Raw genomic sequence first — 20,710 nt, 5'->3', positions numbered from 1 at the left:
TAATCTACCTGCTATCTGTAATTGCATCCTGCAAAAAAAGCTGCTGCAGTGTAAACCTGTCGATGGGAAATTTCTGTGACAGCAATGTGTGACGTGGGATGTATGCCGCCCTGTATGTGTGTGATGAAATGAGGTCTGCTGCATTTATAAAACTTGAACCTATATTTCTAAATTTCCATTTTGTTTCCACAGGCTGAAAAAAGTAAAAAATACTGAAATGAAGCCCAAAATATGAAACCGCATTTAATGTTTCAGAAAACTACGTTTATTAGTCTATTCCATACTCGCAGAAAGCCAGATTTCCCACTATACTCCAGACTTTGCTTCTCTGCCTGCCCATCTTTAATGTTTTTAGCCACGTCCCAGGTCACAAGTCATCTGTGCCCATCAAAGACCACACACTGAATCTTCAGCCTCTCTTTAATCTGAATTAGGACACAGCTTTTCCCACCTTTCGTGAAAACATGCCCACTCAGAGTCACACCCACTTTGTTTTCAAGGCGATGGATGTGTCTCTAACTACCCACCCCAGCAGCCTACACTACCCTCTGCAACACTACTCACCAATGATGGCTTCCCACTTCCCATTGGCCTGTGTGACCTCGTAGGCGCAGCGCATTTCGCTGAAAGACACGCCGCCGATAATGAATACCATGACACGTGGCCCAGTGCGGTACTCTCCGGGTGTCTTGTTCTTGTGCCAGTGGCCGTACCGAGCACTGCCGGAAAACATTAAATGAAAGTACAGTATTAATACATTCTTTTGTTGCTTTTTGTGAAAATGTACAAAAAGAGAAAAAAAAAAGACAAGAAATTATTCACACAGCAAAAGGACAAGGCTATCAGTCACTTTTAAGTATTAATCCCATAGTAAAGATAACAACAGAAAGCATAACTGAGTGGATCCCATCCTTATGCAAAGGGGGAGCAGTTCATTTTTGTCCACCATGTTTATTTAATCCTGCTCCTTTCTTTTTTAATACTCAGAAGGTCTTCATGAGTCTAATCCATAGATATAGCTCTCCAGGAAGCAGGGGAATCCAAAGTTTCATCCACAGACTGGTAGTTTATCCATTTTCCCCAGTACTTTTCAAACCTTAGTCACAAGTGTCAGAGAAAAAGGTCAACTGTTCCATTTCACAGATTTCATGAACTGTTTTTATCCTCTCAGGGGTTGTTGAAGATTCTTTATTTAACCACGTCTTAGTTACTGCGTTCTTACTTGCACTTAATCATATGAACAAGTATCTGTCTTGTCTTTTGAGGTCAAGTGGAACATTCTGCTAATAAATAACACAAATATGTCTTTATCTCTGCTACCACATCCAACTAGTAAGAAAAAATCCCAAAAAATATGAACACGATCTGCACATATATTACCACACATTCGCCAACACTGCCCATTTTCAGGTATTTTACTCCATTTTATTCTTTTGGACAAAAAAACCTTGGCGTCCCTAAACCAGAGCTTGAGGTGCTAGAGTGTGCTCTACATGTTTTTATCTGATAGCTCTATGTTTGCTCCTTTCTCCCAGCTTGATTTAACACATATTGGAAGAGACTTCTGTTCAATTATAAGATTAGGTAAATCCTTTTCTTTCTGGAAATATTATTTTCATTTACATCAAAAATGAATTTAATACTGTCCTTCCTCCCCTGTGGGCTCAATGTTTGAGGGGCTTTTTTGTGTGTTTTGTTTTTTTCAAAATAGTGTCTTAACTGGAGGTAAGTATGTTACAATAATGAGAGAGAAAAAACTCAATGTTCAATCTATACTTATTTTGAGTTATGTTAATCATAGTTCAGTCGCATAACCGACTAACTACCCTGGCTGGTAAAATATTACTCCACCATGACGGCTAATAGTGGACAGTCGGTAATACTCCGGGACAAAAGTTTTTTCACTTGTCTCGAGGAAAGGCTACTCGGATCATCTATTCATTGAGGCAAAACGAAGATATGAATAGAAACTACAAATCTTGGGATCCATATTCTGCTCAGCAGCTTTATTTAAATCCTTCAAAGTGGCAACTTTTCTCCTACAGCTCCTGTTCAGTGACATGTACCTGCATCTCGCAGTGAATTGCAATGAAAGCTTTCAAAGTACAGACAGCTACATGTATTTCAAATCAGGATAGCTAAATACTTCTGCTGTGAGGGAGGTGAAGAATAAGAAGTTATTCATAGTTAAAGAAAAGGTAAGCGCTGGACTTTTACAATGTAGGACCAGAAAAGTTCTGGTAGAATTACTAGCATTAGTTAGGGTTGATTTGGATAAGCAGGAATTGGTGGCCTGTAATTCAGGGTTAGGAGAGTGTTAGGAATGTGTTCACATGTTGGTGCCATAATCTACACGCCTCTGGCGGCTGTAAATAAACGCTGATTAGTGCATCAGATAGCACAGCAACTATTTGGCATTTTGGCCAATTTAAACTCGAAGACATTCGAAGGATGGCTGAAGGGCAAAGGACCACAGTACCGTTTTGCCCTCCAGTGGCCCAGTCGCTCTCCACCTCGTGCAATACAGTGAAATTTTAGAGATTTTCCACTGCAGGCAGGAACCTAACCAGACTAAGAAGAACACCGTGAGAGGATTATATTACTAGCTAGAATAAGAAAAACAAGAGTTGAGGTTTTAGAGCGAAGGAAGGGAATGAGCTGCAGACAGGTGGCTCGGTTTGTACCTACATCACATCACACATAGGCAATTTATGTTCAGAGCAAAAACCAAATAAGCAAGATGAAGTAAAATTTCACCTGCAAATACTTTCTGAACGTAACAGCTGTTATCTGACAGTACCCACAACAAGGTACTTGATGCTGGGTGTGTGTGCAGCTGTGGGGGAGGGACAGTAAAAGAGGCAAGAGAGGATGCAGGATAAGCAGCATCCACACAGACTGGACCAGAGTATATGGAGGTATTGCTGAATTTACACCATTTTCTACAAATCCAAGGCAGTGAAATAACATAATCAGGAAGTAACTGCAAGAAATGGTTGTTTCCTCCATGTTAAGGTAAAGCAGCAGCAGCAGCAGCACATCCCTGTTCTTGTTTCTTTTCAGTCCCATCAGACTCATCTTCCATCCCAAATTACTACTGATACAACACCTCCATTTCTCTCTTCATAATTTGAAAATGCTACAACCATGAAATGAGATGCTATGTTGTTTGAAAATGCATTTGTGTGTGTGTATGTACCTGACTGCAGTGGTGCTGAAGGAGGCAGAGGAGCGGGTAGAGATGTAAGGATAGTGCTTGGTGTCCAGTTTATCGTCAATAGCATCCTGCAAGAGAACAAAAAAGAACAAAAATAAAACATATCCTTGTTAGCAATATTGTCTCTGTCTCTCGCAACTTCCACTGCAGAATTAGCTTTGCACAAATAAAGGGGCTATAAATATTCAGGGGTGCACATAAGTGGTCCGCAGGTGTGCATGCGCTGTCAAAATAAAAGCCGCGCACCAGATAAGAAGTTGCAACGCGCGTTTGCATACATAAGATTTTCTGAGGAGGACAGACATTTGTTTAGAACTCTTAAAGATGTCGAAGAAGCTCCTTTAAGCAATTACTGTGATGTTCCTCCACCTCCAAAGAAATGTCAGAAGGAGTCCGAACCACAAAAGAAGCGCGTACTCTCGGAAAAGTGGTTGCAGGAGGTGAGCTGGCTTCAAACAAATGATGAACGCACAGAAATGTGGTGCAGAATATGCTGTGAAAATCCCACTCTAGTGGACAAAAACAGTGCCTTTTATATGTACGCAAACGCGCGTTGCAACTTCTTATCTGGTGCGCGTCTTTTATTTTGACAGCGAATGCGCACCTGCGGACCACTTATTTGCACCCCTGAATATAGTAGATGACAACTAGGCAGGAAAAGCTGATGTTTGACTGAGACTGTTGTGGATGTATGAGAAGTGAAAAGTAAGTAACAGCTACTTTTGAATACATAAGTTAGGAGTACTGGAGGGAAAATTAATAACTGCATCTATAGTTGAGATGTTTTTGAAACTAAAATACTAAGACACTTCAATGCATCTGCCAGACAGCAGGTTATATAAAGCTCTTTAGTTTTCTTAACACATAATAAAATAAAATGCCTAGAAACATACCTCCATGATGTCCTTGATCAGTGGTGTCCAGCGGGACAGCTGATAGGTCTGCTCGCTCACACGCTCCTTCCTGTCAACCTTTTTCCCTCTGCGGAGGGTGGACTGAGAAAAGAAAGAATAGATGAGGAAGTGGAAATAAAAGACACTTTCCTTGAGCACTCATTAAAAACAGCACAAACTGATCTGCTAGACATCAGATAACGAAAGCTTAATGTCCTGATGCTACAGATTAGGTTATTTATCTGTGTAAACATGCTAGTGACCTTTCACTTTCTCTCAGAGCTGTGTTCAAATGTGTTCATATATTCAGAGTAACGAATAGGTAACTAGTAGCTTTATTCTTGGATTGTATTAGTGTAGCTTTGCATGAGTCACAGGCAGGGTACCGGTATCCGGTGCCATGATGGCACCGGTTCTGTCATACACGGTAGTAACCAGACCGAAAAGCAGCGCACATTTATTTTCGGTGCTTTTTTTTCCTGAGCTGTGATACACTTTAGATTATAGCCAATCATTTTACGTTTCCGGGGATAGTAGGCGGGTCCAGGTACGTACGTTCTTTTAGAGCAGAGCTACAGATTAAAAATGCCCAAGGCGAAGCGTCAAAAGTCTGGCTGTACTTCGCAGCAAAATATGCAAACTCAGCAGCCTGCAACAAGTGCTTTAAGCTGATACTGTGATACTGTCAAAGGAGGTAACACCTCAAATCCGATGAAACACCTGGCGATGCATAGCATTTTTTTAAAAGCCGAGAAATGCACCGTATTTGATAGCTTGCTGCGAGACCTCACACCATGCACATCTACTGCGGGTGTGGTGCCTGTTATCGGACCCGGAGTTAGCAACATCCCCCAAAAACCCAAAGAGGAGAGTCCTGGCCCCTAGCCCTGCCAGTGTAGCAGAAGTGATGAAGGATGATGATGGCAGCAGCAGCCGTTCTTCTCTGAGTGAGTAGCTTAATGTTGTTGTGTGTAATTTACGTTGAGTAAGCTAACCACGTTATTAAATTAATGCATGTAAGGTGAACTAGCAAACATCATCATAGCTACATGCGGCTGTCTTCTTGTTAGATGGCAGATACTCCCTTCACCCTGGCCAAAAAGGCTAAAATGACCAAAGAAAAAGTGGAAAACAGCTAAACATGAGAGGTTTTTGGACAAAGTTGGTGTTTAAGCACTGCTTCCAGCCAACAGTGATACCAAATATGCCCCATAGCTGCAGAAAAGGCTAACATTGTCATCTTTTTACAAAAAAAAGCAGCTGAACATGAGAGGTTTTTGGACCAATTTTGTGTTCTCCATTCTTTAAGCACCGGTTTGAGCACCATTTAAGCACCGGCACCGTTTCAAAAGTACCGGTTTGGCACCAGTATCGGATAAAACCTAAACAATACCCATCCCTAGTCACAGGTCAGAATAATCTGCACTTATCTTAAAATATCTACATTTAAAGACAACTTTCATCTGATTGGCTACCCCCACAGAAATAAAGCTTAAATAGCAGGTTGGTGAGGCTTCTGTGCTCACAACCAAAACTTTGTGCTTGAGGTGACCATATTAGGAATATCTGCTCTCATCTGCTGAACAGCCAAGAGTAGAAAAACTGACTGAAACTGAGTGTTTAAAGCAGTCTGAAGCCTCAGCTATGAGGGATTCCTTGTACATATGTCGATCTCATTAATACTTTAGCTATGTTTATTATGAGCATTCACCCTTTAGGTAGCATTTATATGACATAAAGTAGTGACAGCATTATAGCCCCTTTAAGCAATAAGTCAACACATGCACCAGCAGCAGCAGCAGACTAACCAGGCTATTCCAGACAACCTTCTCCCAAACTTTCCAGTTCCTCCTAGGAGATCTCAAGGCATTCAGAGGACAAACAAGATATATATTTTTCCAGTGTGTTCTGGGTCTGTCAGTTGGGCATGCCCACCAAACCTCCACAGGGAGACGCCCAGGAGGCATCCTAACCAGGCCCAAACCACCTCAACCAGTTTCTTGGAACACACATGTCCCTCCTGAGGTCTGAGCTTCTCAGCCTCTCTCTAAGGCTTATCTCAGTCACCCAGTGGAGGAAACTCAATCCACAATCTTACTCTTTCAATCATTACCCATACTTCATGACCACAGCTGAGGGTTGGATCTCTCAACACAGCAGGTCACTGCAAGCCCCATTACTGCTGACACAGCACCAACTCACATTCCACCTTCCCGTCATTCCTGCATAAAAGCCCATGATACTTGGATTCCCTTCCTGGAGATAGCCCCCCACTCCCAAACGACTGACGACACCTTGAAAGCTCTTCCATGAAAATCAAAAACAGGTTTGAAGATAAGCAGCAACCCTGACATTGTCAAACACCTATTGAAAAGTGTACCGCCTGAAGCCCCATCAAACAGTGCTGCAGCACAGTGGAAATAACCTGGATTCAAAACGTGACAACATAAGAAATTGCATTTGAGATGTCCCCAAAATGTGTCACGTTGTGATTTCTGTGTTGGTTAAGGGTCAGTGATACAGATACAATGATATACAATCACCCACCAGTTATATAAGTAACCAAATGAACAATTTAATGTAAATAAAGAAAAGCCTAAATACAATATTTTCATAATTCTATGTTAGCCTGCTTTATTTCACCCAACATCTATGAAGTGTGAAGTAGTTTTGACTTCCAGCATCTTAGGCTTTTTTGTCCAAGGGTCAGACTGTCCAAATGAAAAACATCACACAGTTTGTGGTTTAAAGTGAAACGACACAGACAGCTTCTCTGATGGGAAGACTTGTGCTGTGACAGATTACATAATATAAGCAAATTTCCATTACAGTCTATTGGCGTTAATATTAAAAGGCAAAAACTACAATGCAATTAATTAAAAATTAATTTAAGGAAAGTATTCAAAGTTTAGTTTATAAGGAATTAGGAAAGGATGAGTAAGCTGATAATAAGGAGACGCTCACATCTGTGATGATGGGGACGCCCAGGTGACCCATGTTGGTGATGATCTCACTGTCCTCGGGGGGAATCTGAGCATGCTGGATCAGCTTATTGAGGTTCTCCTCCGTAATGCCTAAGCACACAAATATACACAAAATATTAACAAGATTTGTAAAACAAAGATTGTTTGTTTTGATATCACCAAGTTCCTGCATGTTGCTGCAATAAAACAACCCATAACATTGTTGCATTCATTTTTTCTTTTGTATTTTAAATGTTAAATGATAATAAAAAATATTTAATAACGCCACATTTTCATGGCCCACTCACTCACATTAAATAACACACGAGAATGAGCGTACTCTACTTTCCTTAGATTCAAAATTCAAACATCAGCTAAAGCAACGGCAATTTAAGACAATAATAATAACACTAACTTAGATTTGTATAAACGGTTTACTAGAAAGTAAATAAATATTTCTGTCTTATTTTCATGTGATTTATATTCAGTCTGTCGCTTACCGTTCTTAAGGAAAATGTAAAGCAGGATGATGCGTATCTTGTCATATGTGCTGACATTGGCATCCAGCAGTATGGGCACAATGGCCCTCATGGGATCTTTGATCTTCTCTCCCTCAGCATCTGTGCCCATAGCCAGATCCTGCAACAGAAAACCTCTCGTTTACGTCTTACTTTAAAGCCCCGATCGCTGCACTGTGCTCTTTGTCCTCGCCTCTGCTACTTCCACCTCCTATTCCCTCTGGTTTTCTCTCCTCATCCCCTCTTTCTGCTTCCATCTCACCTGTTCCACACGGCAAAGTTTGTCCACTGTTCCCTGGTAATGTTTCATGCAATCCTCAGCCAGCTGCAGGTGAGTGGAGTACTGAAAAAGACAAAACAGGTCAGCGTATACACACGCACACACAAAGAAAGGCATGCACAGACTCAAAAAACACACAAACCTTGCTGAGCTCCTTCTGGTACTGAGGCATCTTCTTCAGCATCTGGGAGAGATCCCTCATCGTGGTCTGTTGAAACAAAAACAACACTAAGTTACACAATTAATGTCCAATAAAGCGGCGATGACGTAAACCACAGGACACCCCTAATGTTTTCACAAAACTTTACATTCATACTCATAGCATCACCTCCCTCCACAGAGTTGCCTTTACCTTCTCTCCGGTGTTCATCCTCTTGCTGGAAGAAAAGTCTTTCAGCTGGCGTGTCACTTCCCTAGTGACAAGAAGACAGTAACATATGAGGATTATTTAATTTGATATCAAAAGCCTGAGTGGAAAATAAAGAACAGAATGAAAAGTACTCACTGGGACACCTCGGCTATGTGTTTGTGTCTCAGGCTCACCCACAGGTCATCGTCTTCATGCAGAAGGACCTCTTTCTCACGTGAGTCTCCGATGCCGCTGGTCTCATATCTGGAGAAGAATCAACCAAACAGCAATGGCCAAATTGCCCATAAAAGCAAATGATGCTCAAGTAAAATTTAAACAGCAGCGTTTGCTCATACTTGTAGACGTCATTTTCAATGGGCAGCAGGTCGTAGCCCATAGCCTGAAAGGTGAGCTCGTGCAGGACAGGTGAGACGGGGTCAAATCCCCTATCCAGAATGATCAGCTGTGAGCGAGCCTTATCCGGACCCTACAGAGGGAGATGCACAACAATTAGATAATCACGCATCCGGTCTCTGTAGAATTCAGCTGTGCAATGCATGATTATTTTGCATTCAGAAGCATGGCACTTTTTATATCCATATTTATATTATATAAGTTTTGTGTGTAAACCTTTATATTCAGCCATGTGTTTTAAAAGCTTCTTTGTCCATTAATTTAAAAAGATTATTCTTTTTGATACAGCTTGTATTATTGTATTATTCAATAACAAAAACTCTACACGTGAAGGTTTTAGTTCTACTATTAAATCTTTCAGATTTTCAGAATGCTCTTCTTAAAAGAGTAAAGCCTGGAGAGGATATTTTAGTGCAGTGGTTTTACTGATTACAGCAAACGGAGATCAAGTTAAGCTGTAACCTGATGTCATGGACAGCCCTGATACAGGTTAAAACAACGAGAATATGATGTGCTAAGTGAAAACAATAATAAGCAGGATATTTAAAGTGACAACATTTTGATTTCTCGTGAGCTCACCTCTCCCATGGTGGGGTCATCAGCCTTGTATGCATCAAGTTTGTCCTGAACCAGCTGGGCCAGGGTGGCGTTGTCCTTGTACTCCCTGTCAGACACGGGAAAGCGGGAGGGAAGATAAATAAAGGAAAACAAAGCATGACAGATGTAAAGACATTTTAAGTTTTACAACCGCCCCCTGTTTGCTCACCCTCGGTATCTGACAGCAGGATACTCTTTCAGGGTTGCACAGAGCGTCGCCAGCTGCTCGGCCAGCCTCTCCATCACTGGGTTCTTCAGCTGGGTCTTATGAGGGCTGTAGAAACTGTGAAAGGCATCTGGATTGTCCAGAGAATACACCTGCACACACAAATACAAGGAAATGTCATTTTATTCTTCAGCTAACTGTGCTGACATGAGTGTTTCTAGCTTCTTGAACTAATTTGTCTGATATGCTTTTTCCTAATGTGCATAAGAATATATTTTTTTTCCTTCACACCTAAGTGTGTCTTTGCTTCGCTCTCGGGCGTCTCTCCCTCGCAGTGATGATGTGTGCAAGAGAGATAGAGAGCAGCGAGGAAAAGCACAGCTGTGTGTCTTCATGCTAAGCTTCTCCAGAGACAACTTCCTTGAGAAGTATTAAACTGAACTGAATTTCCAAGACAGAGAGGGAGAAAGGACCCAAGGCTTTTAACATCTGCATGTGTGTTAATGTGTTTCAGCTGTTACACAAATCGATTGTTTGATCTCAGTTATCGTTTTCATGTTTTCTCCCTCTCTTTTTTCAGTCTCTACCATTTCATCCCCCTGCACTTTAATGTCTTCTCGACTTGATCTTCACCATATCATCCTACACCCTCTCTTTTGTCTTTTACTGTTCCATTAGTTCACCTCCTCCCTCTGTCTCTTTTTGTTTCTATCCTCTTCCTCCTCTCTTTTCTCCTCTCCTGCATCACTACCACTCCCTTCTCCCAACCCATCTGTCCACAGTCACATGACCACACTCCTGCGCTGCAGAAGGGCCCCTGCCTCAGAATGGCCACCATTGGCTGCAGCCCACTGTGTGGATGTGAATCGCCCAATTGGGCAAGTCTGTGGGCGGGACTATGAGGCAACATTTTTGCCTGAAGCAGAAAACCACTGACTCTGAATTAATCATAGTAGACAAGAGGGAAGCAAAGCATTGTGGGCCAAGAAGCATCTTTGGATTGTGAGCGCAAAGGACAGACAGAAAGAGAGAGATGCAGTAAATAGAGGGGTGGTTGCTGGAGGGAAAAAATGGGGTAAAATGGTTGGAGAAAAGGATGGAGTAAATGCAAAGGAGAGGGAAAAAGCAAAGATACGAAAGTGCACGTGAGTTTAAAAAAAAGAATCTAGAAAACAGAGAGAGGCAGAGAAGAAGACAAGATGGAGGAAAAGGGTGGGGAAGCAGGTGGGAGGGAGAGAAATCAGTGTGATAAATGTGAGTCTTTCTGGAACAGTCTGGCAGTAAACAGAGAGTCTGGTGAGTCAGCAGCTTTGTGCCGAGTCTCCACCTGAGTGCGTTTCTCTGTCCTCTCGCTCTGCCTCTCTTTAGCCATCCTTGACTCTTCCGACCAATAACCTCGCTGTTACTATTCCTGTCCACATCCTTTGCAGCATTTCTCTCCTCCCACCTGTCTTAATCGATCTCTGCAGCTGCTCTTGCTCAAGCTTTCTATCTCTGGATCTTTCTCCCTCTCCTTCTCTCTCTCTGTTGTCACTAACAGACAATAAAACTCATCTGGGTTTCAGTCATTTCCAGTTTTGTGTAGAAAAGTATGCTGTGAAATAACACAAGAAGGCATTAATGGCACAAATCTTGATCTAAATTAATCGTTTATAAAGCCATGCATGTGCATGATTTCTTTTATTATAACCTTAGTCACTGCAGATTTCAGTCCCTTTTGAAAAGCCTGATTTCTAGTCCTACATGTAGGTGTTAATGGATGCAGACTCCCAGAACCATCTCTATAAATGGTAAACAAAAAGATTCATTAGCTATGTTGGACCAAAACCACTGGCTCTGGCGTTTTAGGCAATAGTTAAGGACAATAATGCATATTTATGGACTTTGAGTGGAAGTTTTTGTTCTCCACAGTTCTAAGTGTTTGAAAATGCAGATGTGCTTTAAAAAGCTAAACTGCAATTAGACAGCAGGATTGGGGATTTCTTTTCTTTTGCCCATCACATGGACTTTGTTACCTGAACTGCATGCTCAGATGTGGCTGGTCAGACTGCATGTTAAGTCTGACTTCATTAGCCATTTTCACGTCAAAAATGCTCTTTTAAGTCCCAAAGGCATACAAGCACAGAAGATACAAGAAACCATCCAAACTGCTTCACCTCCAATAAACTGATGAGTTGACTGTTCTCCCGGGTGTTACAATAAAGCTTAACATCCAGGCATCCATTAAAGTATCTTAAGATAATATTTTGATGATGATGCCATCAACATTTTTAGGGTTAGTGAAGCTACATGATATATCGTAATCTGCTACCTCATTGTTAGCTATAGAACTATGGATAGGTTAATTTAAACACATTAGCATAGAGAAGATGTCGGAAGAGGGTTCTTAAAAGACCATTCAGGGACAAGCACAGAGAAATGCTGTCATATTGCACCAAGAAGTAACCAGAAATGGACAAAGCTTCAGCCAAGTGAACGTCTGAGATGATCACATTGCAACACGAGGTCAGTCATCAATATCTTGCTGCAACGTTTGAATTACTTGCTATGAAAAGCTCCTGATGAGCTGTCTGTATCCTGGAGAAGTATTGGTATGCAGAATCTTTTTATAGAGATTAAACATGCTTTTCTGCATTTCATTATGCACCATCCCCATGCAGGGCTGCACAGTATGTTTACCTGAGACTCATAGGGCAAGAAGGCGATGTTGATCTCCGTCAGAGTCTTGACGACTTTGGAAGCCCGGCTCTTCACCAGCTCATTAAAGAGAGGATCGGGGCAGGCTGGAAAATATCACATGATGCTTAGTTTCAGTCACATTCACAGACAAATACACTTAAACACTTTGAGTTTGAATCGACCTATGATGTCTCTAAAAGATCATCTTTGACTAAACTTCTTCATATTACTTTGACAGAGTGCTTCAATGGAAGCTCGTCCTTCATTTAACATGATGCAGCTTTAGATTCTTCCACTATAAAGACACCTCTAAGGCCAAGATGTTTCTGTTAAAGGGAAACTGCAACATCGTAGCCACTCAGTCTCTTATTATGAAGCTGTAACCCCCTGTAATAGTGCAGGGATAAAGCATATTTAAAGAAAAATAACTACTTTTGTATAGTTCTACTTAATTTGTCTACAAAACACTGTAAATTAGGGGAATATTTGATTATTAGTACAAAAAGATCCTCTCTTACTTGACCTAATAAAATCGGCTCACATGTGTTTCAAAACAAGAAGACAATAGGTGACTATAAGAACTTTGAGGAAACTGGGATTAGACGTTCTGACAACATCAATGAGAGCATTCGTTTTCGTATCTATGAAAGAAAAAATTACAACAATTAAAAAAAACCTCAACATCCAAAATAGTCTTGTTTAGCAGCATCAACACTATATCTAATAGAAGGTTGTCTGTAAAGTCCTTGTGTGTACTCACAGTCAGTGAAGAAAACATGGGCTGCCTTGTATTTAGATGAATGAGGGTCTTTGAAGTCTGCAATGACGGTGTGGACAGACTGAAGAGAGACAAACAGGTTAAATGTGTTGCGATGAAAGTTCTGTATTTTAATCTTCAAGATAAGGTGAAGCAAGGATAATCCTTACAATATGTGCATTTTATAATATGAGCTTCTCTGATCAATATTTTGGTAGCTAGTCAAGCTGCAAGTAGAGGTTAGTGCATGTCAGTCTTTCCCTTTCAAACCATGAGCTGCGTTTACATTCTCCAGCGTCCCAAGAGTCCGCACTGGCCTGGCCTTCCTGCCTTGGAGAACCCTACCACATGTTACATTTTGAATGTTCACTTTCATTTTCCCAAACCATTTGTTAATTTGTGAAGTTATTTTAGTGTAAAAGTATAAGATTGAAATTCATGAATCTAAGGAGCATGAAAAGAAAAGCGACTGGACTTTTTTTATGTTTCTTGAAGACGTTTCACCTCTCATCCGAGAAGCTTCTTCACTTCTAAGAGAAATGAATGATTTTTTTTTCTCCAAGAAAAATTCATCCATCTATCGCTGCTAAAGTATGCTGATTCTGATTCCAATTATCCCAGTCCGGGTTGCAGGGGCAGCAGTCTGCGCCAAGATGCCTACATCTCCCTCCTCCCAGCCACCACCTCTAGTTCTTCCAAGAGAACATCAGCCAGGTAAGGCTCACAATCTCTCCAGAATGTCCCAGAGCTGCTCTGGGCTCTAATGCTCGGTATTCAGGAGCATCCTAATCAGATACCAGAACCACCTTAACTGACACCTTTCAGTTGAGGGATAACCGTTACTCTGAGTCCCTCCCTGATGACCAAGCTCTGCAGCCTCTCTCTCGTGGTCTGCAACATTCAACTTGAGGTATACTGTAAACTCTGTACAACTTTCAACAAATAATGGAAATTTGGATGTAAAGATAGATCATGGAAACTAAGAAGCATGAGCAATCTTTCTTGACTAAGTCAACAGCTTAATATGGCAGCTTGTCTGATCTCTCTTCTAAAAGTGCATACCTGTTGACAGGGATGTGCCTCTATAGGTAAAAGAAGGAGTATCCCTACCTTCTCTGTGGGTGTAATCAGGTAAATGGCCTCCAGGCTCGGCAGTGGCTCTCGTCGTTTCATGATGTCCTCCACAACTACAGAAACAGGCACAGACATGTTAAAGACTCGCAGGTACGAACAAAATAAGCCTCGCAGTGCAAAGAAATAGTTAAATGTGATGGGCTCTTACTGGTGATGCCCTCTGTCATGATGTCTGTCATCTTGCAGCAGGATGACAACATCCTCATGCTCAGCTGGTCCACAATCAGAGCCTAGCAACACACGAAGGCAGTAACTACTTTTTATTACTCTCATTACATGTAGCTGACAATAAAACAGTCTTATTCGAATAATCCCTTACAGACACTGTGCAGTGATGACTCAGGTTTATTCACATCCAGGCTTCAAGGTCTTTTGTGTGTCTTAGTTGTTCTGGCTTATTTAATGTGCACCATTGTGATGAAAAACATTTTTCCATTTGCATATTTACGCATCAAGATATATATTGTGTATAGGTTTTGTATCCATTTTATCTTTTATTATATTTTCTACTGTTGTCTTCTAATGTCTTTTTGGAAAACATCTAAAAAAGAAATATTGAAAATGTAATCTCCTGGGATGGTGAGAATCATTCCTTCCATTGTTCTGCCCAAAAGCCTCTGTTAAATGACTAATAAAGACCGATTCTAGAGACATTCAAATATTTGACTAATAGATTATTTGGCTGGGTATTTCTGCACAGTCTTTACTCAGACACATTTAGCAAATGAGCAATATCTGAAATGGATCCATTTCATCTAATGAGCCAAAATAGTGCAGCTGCTCGAAAAGAACACATTTAGTTGTGTCTCCATCAAGAGTTGACGAAGAGTCTGGAAGGCCTCATGGTATGGTAAATGCTGCTGCACGTCTTTTAACAGGTGTATGTATAAACACATCACTCCAGTTTTAGCAAATTTACACTGGCTCCCTGTAAAGTATCGTATTGATTTTAAGATTCTTTTAAAGTTTTAAATAATATGGCACCCAGTTATTTAAACGAACTCCTCAACATGTATGACCCCAAAACAGCACTGAGATCGTCTATCCAGATGCTCTTAGCACAACCAAGGTCTCGACTGAAGCACAGAGGAGATCGGGCCTTCGCAGTAGCAGCACCCAGACTCTGGAATAATCTGCCAGAGGAGATTCGTACTTCAGAGTCTATTCAGTCTTTTAAATTGCATCTTAAAACTCACTTTTTTACTTTGGCTTTTAATTCGAGTTCAGTATGAGTACCATCAGGCCTGTTTTATGTTTTATTGTTAATTCATCGTCTTCTCATTTATCTGTATTTGTTTTCTGTCTGACTAAAAAATGTAAAGCAATTGTAAAAAGAAACAAATATTAACAAATAAATCTTCTAACCCCAAGACATTAACTTTACCTATAAGTTTAAGCTAAACCGTTCATTTACTGCACATTAGAAAAGCTGGAACAAGACACTTTGGCAAACCCTATATTTAGTCCCACAAATTTCACCAGTGCTTTTTTCTTTTACTGACTCAGGTCTCATTTTGAAAGATAAGCTACAGATTCAGAGCAAAGTCCAGTTATGCTTCTTTGAAGAGAACTGCTCAATGACTATATTAGAACTTTTTTAAAGTAATGAACAGGTACAACCCATTCCCAAAAAAAGGTTGAGACACTATGTAAAACAGAATTTATAAGAATAAAATAAAATAATATATTTATATTTTACTAAAAAGAACAGGTCCCGCTGGCAGTCAGTTCTACAGCCCGAGTCTAGATAAAAGCTTTCTAATCATCTTGTTTGTTGTATATCAGGGCCCTACACGTGACCCAGAGTGCTGTCTTCTCACCTTCCATTCTCCCTTCTTCTTCACCTTCTTGATAACATCGTTCATAATCTCTGTAAAAGAAAAAAAAAAAAAGAATCATCAGAAATCTGATGGGCTCGTTATCTAAGCATTCACCCATCATCCTCTTATACTTATCTCTATGACCTGAGCAGAGATGTTTTAATTCATTTTGTAAGTAAAGAATACACAAACATACAAAGAAAACACAACACACACATTCATGTACCATTTCATCACAGCAAGCTAATATTCAGCCTCGGATCAGACAGACTGATGACCTGTCCAGTGTGTACTCTCCCTCTAGCCTTATGAACGCTAGAATAACGCTCGCGCGTGTGTGTGTGTGTGTGTGTGTGTGCAAACTTCATAGCAGCAGGAAAGGTTCACGGGTTCCCTAGTCAGGGCTGCACAATTATTTAGATCAATATTGAGACTGCAAATATGTAAAACTCTTAACTAACAGACTTTGGAAAGCACTGACAATAAGGCGGTGAAGCTGGAGGTGGCAGATTTAAAGATGCTACGATTATTGTTTGTCAGTGACCACGAGGAACAGGATTAGAAACAAGTACATTAGATGGAGAGTTCTGTTTGAGCGGTTTGGATACAAAGTTAGAGGCAAGGTTGAGTTGGTTTGGACATGTGCAGAGAAATGATTGTCAAAGGATGCTGAAGATGGAGCTGCCAGGCAGGAGTAAAAGAGGAAGACCTGAGAGGAGGTTTGTGGATGAAGGAGGACAGAGGGTTGGTGTGATGTGGGAGGATGCTAGAGATAGGGTGAGATGGAGGCAGATGATGTGCTAATATGACAACGAGCAGCTAAAAGACGAAAAAGACAAAGAAGAAGCCAACTCACAGACTTTGAAAAATAGTAATTTATTGAACAGATTTATTGAAAGAGGATTTTTGTACCTTAATTATAATTAAACGGAAACTATTAGTTTCTGAAGCAAACCCCCTACAGCCTGGCAGGAAGTGCATCTAGGAAAGGGGTGCACTGAAAGACGAACCAAGAGCATCATAATAATTCAAAATGTTGCATTATGATCATTTTATCTCACGTTTTTTGCCTATTAATCACTGAAAGTTACATTCAATTAGCCACACAGCCTTTAGTGTGTATCTGCCCAAAGTTAACATGAGAAACGGCAAGAAAAAAAATGTTTGTTTTATGACAGTAAATCAATCCCAACTACTACAGAACAATTTTTATGATTAATAGAAATTGTGCAGATTGGGTATGAGTGTCAAACTCTTACACCGTGAGAATCACTGGAGTAAAAATCAAGTCTAAAAACAGGAAGTTTGAGTAATTCTTGCCCTATGGTGGGATAGGCTCCAGCTCCCTGGCAACCCTGATAAGGATAAGCAGAAGACAATGGATGGATGTAGGGTTAACCAAATTAACCTCTTAAGCCCCAAGCCTAACTGATCTCCTGCCTTTTGCCCCCGTATCAGGGGGCGTTGGGGCTTAAGAGGTTAAACTAAGCTTAAAATAACTGAACCCTGAACTGTTTGATTCTACTCATATGTATTTTAAAAACCAATAATGCTACTATTACAATAACACGTACCATGCATTCATGCCTCCAGTGAGGTTAGCCACCACAGATCTACATCAGTGGTGATGTAGATCTGTGGTGGCTAACCTCTCAATGATGAGTGTCTACAAAGACGAGGAAACCCAATGAAGGAAAGCCAGTATCCACTGTGAGGTTATGGCACGATGGCCCTGTTTGTGCCACAATACTGATATTGGCTTGATCAGTATGCCAACCATCTGCCAGCCGTATTAGGATAAATCCATTAAGGGTGAATTACTGTTGAACATCATGTTGGATCACAGTGAATATAAACCGCTAAGCCCTCCCGGCCCCAGCTAAAACCTGCGACCACACAGATACTGATGGATTACCACAGATTAAAAAGGGCTTGAGCAAAAAAAAAAAGAAGATGAGGGATGCAAGTGTTTGCTGCCTCGAAAACAATAAGCAGTCTGCTCCTCAAAGTCAGATGATGATGCTTTTCAGAAAATTGGAGAAATATGCCAGAAGTAGGATGGAAGCATAAAAAATGGAAACTAAAACTAATTATAGTATAAAAGAAAGCTAGAATGCATGCAAATAAAGGTCGACTAAAAGTAAATAAGTTATCGTATGTATTATAGAGAAGCAGACAGAGCTCAGCCTGAACCTCCTGTGAGTGAGACGAACTGTATCTGACCTCCAGTGGGACAGATGATCTTAATATAGTAGAAATGTTCTTGCTAAATGAGAGATTCCCCAACTCAGCTTCAGTCTATTTCCAGCATTTCCTTTGTCCTGTTCTGTTAGCTGCTACGTCAGCCAAGAAGCACTGTGAGTACAAACTACAACCTAAAAAACCTTAAAAAACCTGTGACTTTTACACAGCTGGGGAGCCGGGGCTGTCACTGTGCTGACTAATAGCTGTAAAACACTCCAAGTAACAGCTGCAAAATTAAAGCAGGTTCCTTTTCATTCCTGAAAAGTTGACTTGTGTTTCATCCAGCAGCGGCTCCAGGCCACGGGATGAGACACTTCAGAAAACAAAGCAGGACTGAGGATATCCGTGACTCGTCCTCCCTTTTCCTCTGCTAATCTGTTTCCTCTTTTTCCTCTGATAAATGAGCTCAGATAAAAGCAGCTCCAATTATTCAGATAAATTGAATTTTTAACTGTTCTTTGTTTTCTTCCAGGGTCCAAATTCTTTAGTCCATCGATCTCTTAAACATTAATGTCGATTCACAACAAAAGCTTTACTTCAGCTCTATGCTTTAACATTACACTTTCCATATGAACATTTCTTCCTTAGATTCGTCTCAAACCTTGTTGCTGCCATTTCTTAGAAGCCCCCATTGAACCCTTTTTTGGGAGCCCTAAATTTCATTCATAGCATTTTCCCAATTACTGTCATTGCTTTTGAAGGTAACATTTTAATATTTATCCAGTTGAATTTAGGTTTGTAAAGGTGAAAAGGTTTGAATATGTTTGCAAGCTGAATATTAGATTAACATTAACTGCAGTATATTGATGGCATTATGATTGGAGGTTGAGCCCCTTAAAGGTTTAAAGTAATCTCCCCTGGAAGCCCTTCAAGTCCAGTATGGAGGTAGAAGAGTTATAATAAAAGAACTGACCCCAACAGAATTACTAAGGGGTTAACAATCCATAGAGGCCAATGTATTTTTGTTACCGGACCATAAATATGCTTTTTAATGCTGAGAAACTGAACATTTTAACATGGGGCTCTATGGGGGCTGTCTCGCTTTTGAATCCAGCACAAGTCACCTCAGTACAACAGAGTATCTGTACTATCAAATCAACATCTCTGTGGTTCTACTCAGTGAAACATAGAGCTGAAAATCAAGTACACAACTTTTTCTGGATTATGTTCTGTTAAAAAATGATTATAATGTTGATAGATACTAAACAACAAATACACTAATTCAATTTATCTTCTTTTCTGTTAGCTTCAGTTTTGGTTCTTTTTTTTTAGTTAAAAGGATGACTAATGGGATTATCCTTCATAAGGTTGAGTGAACTGACCCAAACTGTCAATAAAATAGAGAAGTTAACTTAATAGTGAATGGACTTCACTCTGCTCTAACTGAAGACTGAAAATAAGTTGGGGGGAGGCGTGACTGCGGATTCTTCCTTTCTGACCTCCTGATAAAGGCACAACAGGAACACACCGGTCAGAAAGAAGGGAAGGGACCTGAACAAACACAAGCAGCAGCTGTGTCAACCAAACATGCACAGAAACACATACACACACATCTCATCTCATATCCAGTTAAACAGGATACAGTATAATCACGTCAGAGCAGGGACGAAAGTTCACAATTTCTTTGTCAAACTACTCAAATATAAATGAGACTATGAAGACTTTATTAAATGTACAGTTAAGACATAAAACTAAAAATACTACTAAAATATTACATCTTCAGCACCTCAGCAGACACTTGTTTATCTCATCAGGTTGCAAGTTTTTAAGAGTTGTGGCATTTTCTTGGTCTCCTACCTCACTAACAGGATTCAAACCCCCCAAAATCTTCTGCTTTTTCAGTAAAGGCTCAGTTATCTTTTGTTTATATTATTAAGCACCCTTGTGGATCAAATGCAGTTTTGGAAATTATCATAATTTGTTTCTGATATTTTTGTAATCTTCAGAAATGATTGTAATCTTTTATAGAAATTTAAATGCTTAATATGCATATTTTATTTTATTTTATTTTTTTGCCTTTGTGTTATTTTTTCCACAGTTTTGATCAACACCTGCTGCATTTATATTAGCTATGCACACAAACTGACTTCACTCCTCACTCTGTCTTTAATAAGCAAATTTTATAGAGACCACCACTGGATATACTGTTGCTTATTTACACGTACATGTTTTTGTTTTTAGACTGAACCAAAATCACTTTCACTTTTCTGATTGGTTGCCTCTCACAAACAGAAGGTTTAAACAATAGGTGGGTGGGGCTTCTGTGCTTACAGCCAGAGCTTAGTAACTGAATCATCGCATAATAGGAGTAGCTGCTCTCTGTGGCATCATTCAGAGGTAAAAATACAAAGAAAAAAAAACTATAAGAAATAAGTGTTTGGTAGCTTGATGGGTGTGTGTGTGTGTGTGTGTGTGTGTGTGTGTGTGTGTGTGTGTGTGTGTGTGTGTGTGTGTGTGTGTGTGTGTGTGTGTGTGTGTGCGCACTTGAGTACCTAGATCCTGAAGCCTGATTTTGGCTCAGTGGGATTAGTTGTTTGTATGCTGACCTAATTTATGATTGTGTTTAGATGTTTAACACGTACAAAATAAGGGAAAGCATACGTCTTCTCTATAAACCCAGACAAACTGAGCACAGTTAGCCATATCAAGGAGCAGTATTATGAGCTAATGCTATTGTGT

At 40.3% G+C, this 20,710-nt stretch overlaps 1 protein-coding gene across 2 annotated transcripts in view; it reads right to left on the bottom strand.

Annotated features, from left to right (window-relative positions):
* The window catches only part of stxbp1a (syntaxin binding protein 1a), a 38,474-nt gene that overhangs the window by 10,490 nt on the left and 7,274 nt on the right, over positions 1-20,710 (bottom strand). For both annotated transcript variants that reach the window (XM_085164934.1, XM_085164935.1), the window contains exons 2-18: positions 15,788-15,837; positions 14,116-14,197; positions 13,944-14,020; positions 12,837-12,915; positions 12,077-12,180; positions 9,401-9,549; positions 9,214-9,298; positions 8,577-8,707; positions 8,377-8,484; positions 8,224-8,284; positions 8,014-8,079; positions 7,854-7,934; positions 7,574-7,712; positions 7,075-7,184; positions 4,111-4,212; positions 3,200-3,285; positions 565-719 (exon numbers count right to left, since the gene is read on the bottom strand). In XM_085164934.1, the coding sequence (XP_085021060.1) occupies positions 565-719; positions 3,200-3,285; positions 4,111-4,212; positions 7,075-7,184; positions 7,574-7,712; positions 7,854-7,934; positions 8,014-8,079; positions 8,224-8,284; positions 8,377-8,484; positions 8,577-8,707; positions 9,214-9,298; positions 9,401-9,549; positions 12,077-12,180; positions 12,837-12,915; positions 13,944-14,020; positions 14,116-14,197; positions 15,788-15,837 (1,665 nt within the window). The remainder of the gene's footprint in view (positions 1-564; positions 720-3,199; positions 3,286-4,110; positions 4,213-7,074; positions 7,185-7,573; positions 7,713-7,853; positions 7,935-8,013; positions 8,080-8,223; positions 8,285-8,376; positions 8,485-8,576; positions 8,708-9,213; positions 9,299-9,400; positions 9,550-12,076; positions 12,181-12,836; positions 12,916-13,943; positions 14,021-14,115; positions 14,198-15,787; positions 15,838-20,710) is intronic.

This window comes from Neolamprologus multifasciatus, chromosome 7, assembly GCF_963576455.1.
Source record: "Neolamprologus multifasciatus chromosome 7, fNeoMul1.2, whole genome shotgun sequence".
NCBI classification, from domain to species: Eukaryota; Metazoa; Chordata; class Actinopteri; order Cichliformes; family Cichlidae; genus Neolamprologus; species Neolamprologus multifasciatus.
The sequence above is the reverse complement of the archived record's forward strand: the minus strand, read 5'-3'. Positions and strand labels throughout refer to the sequence as shown.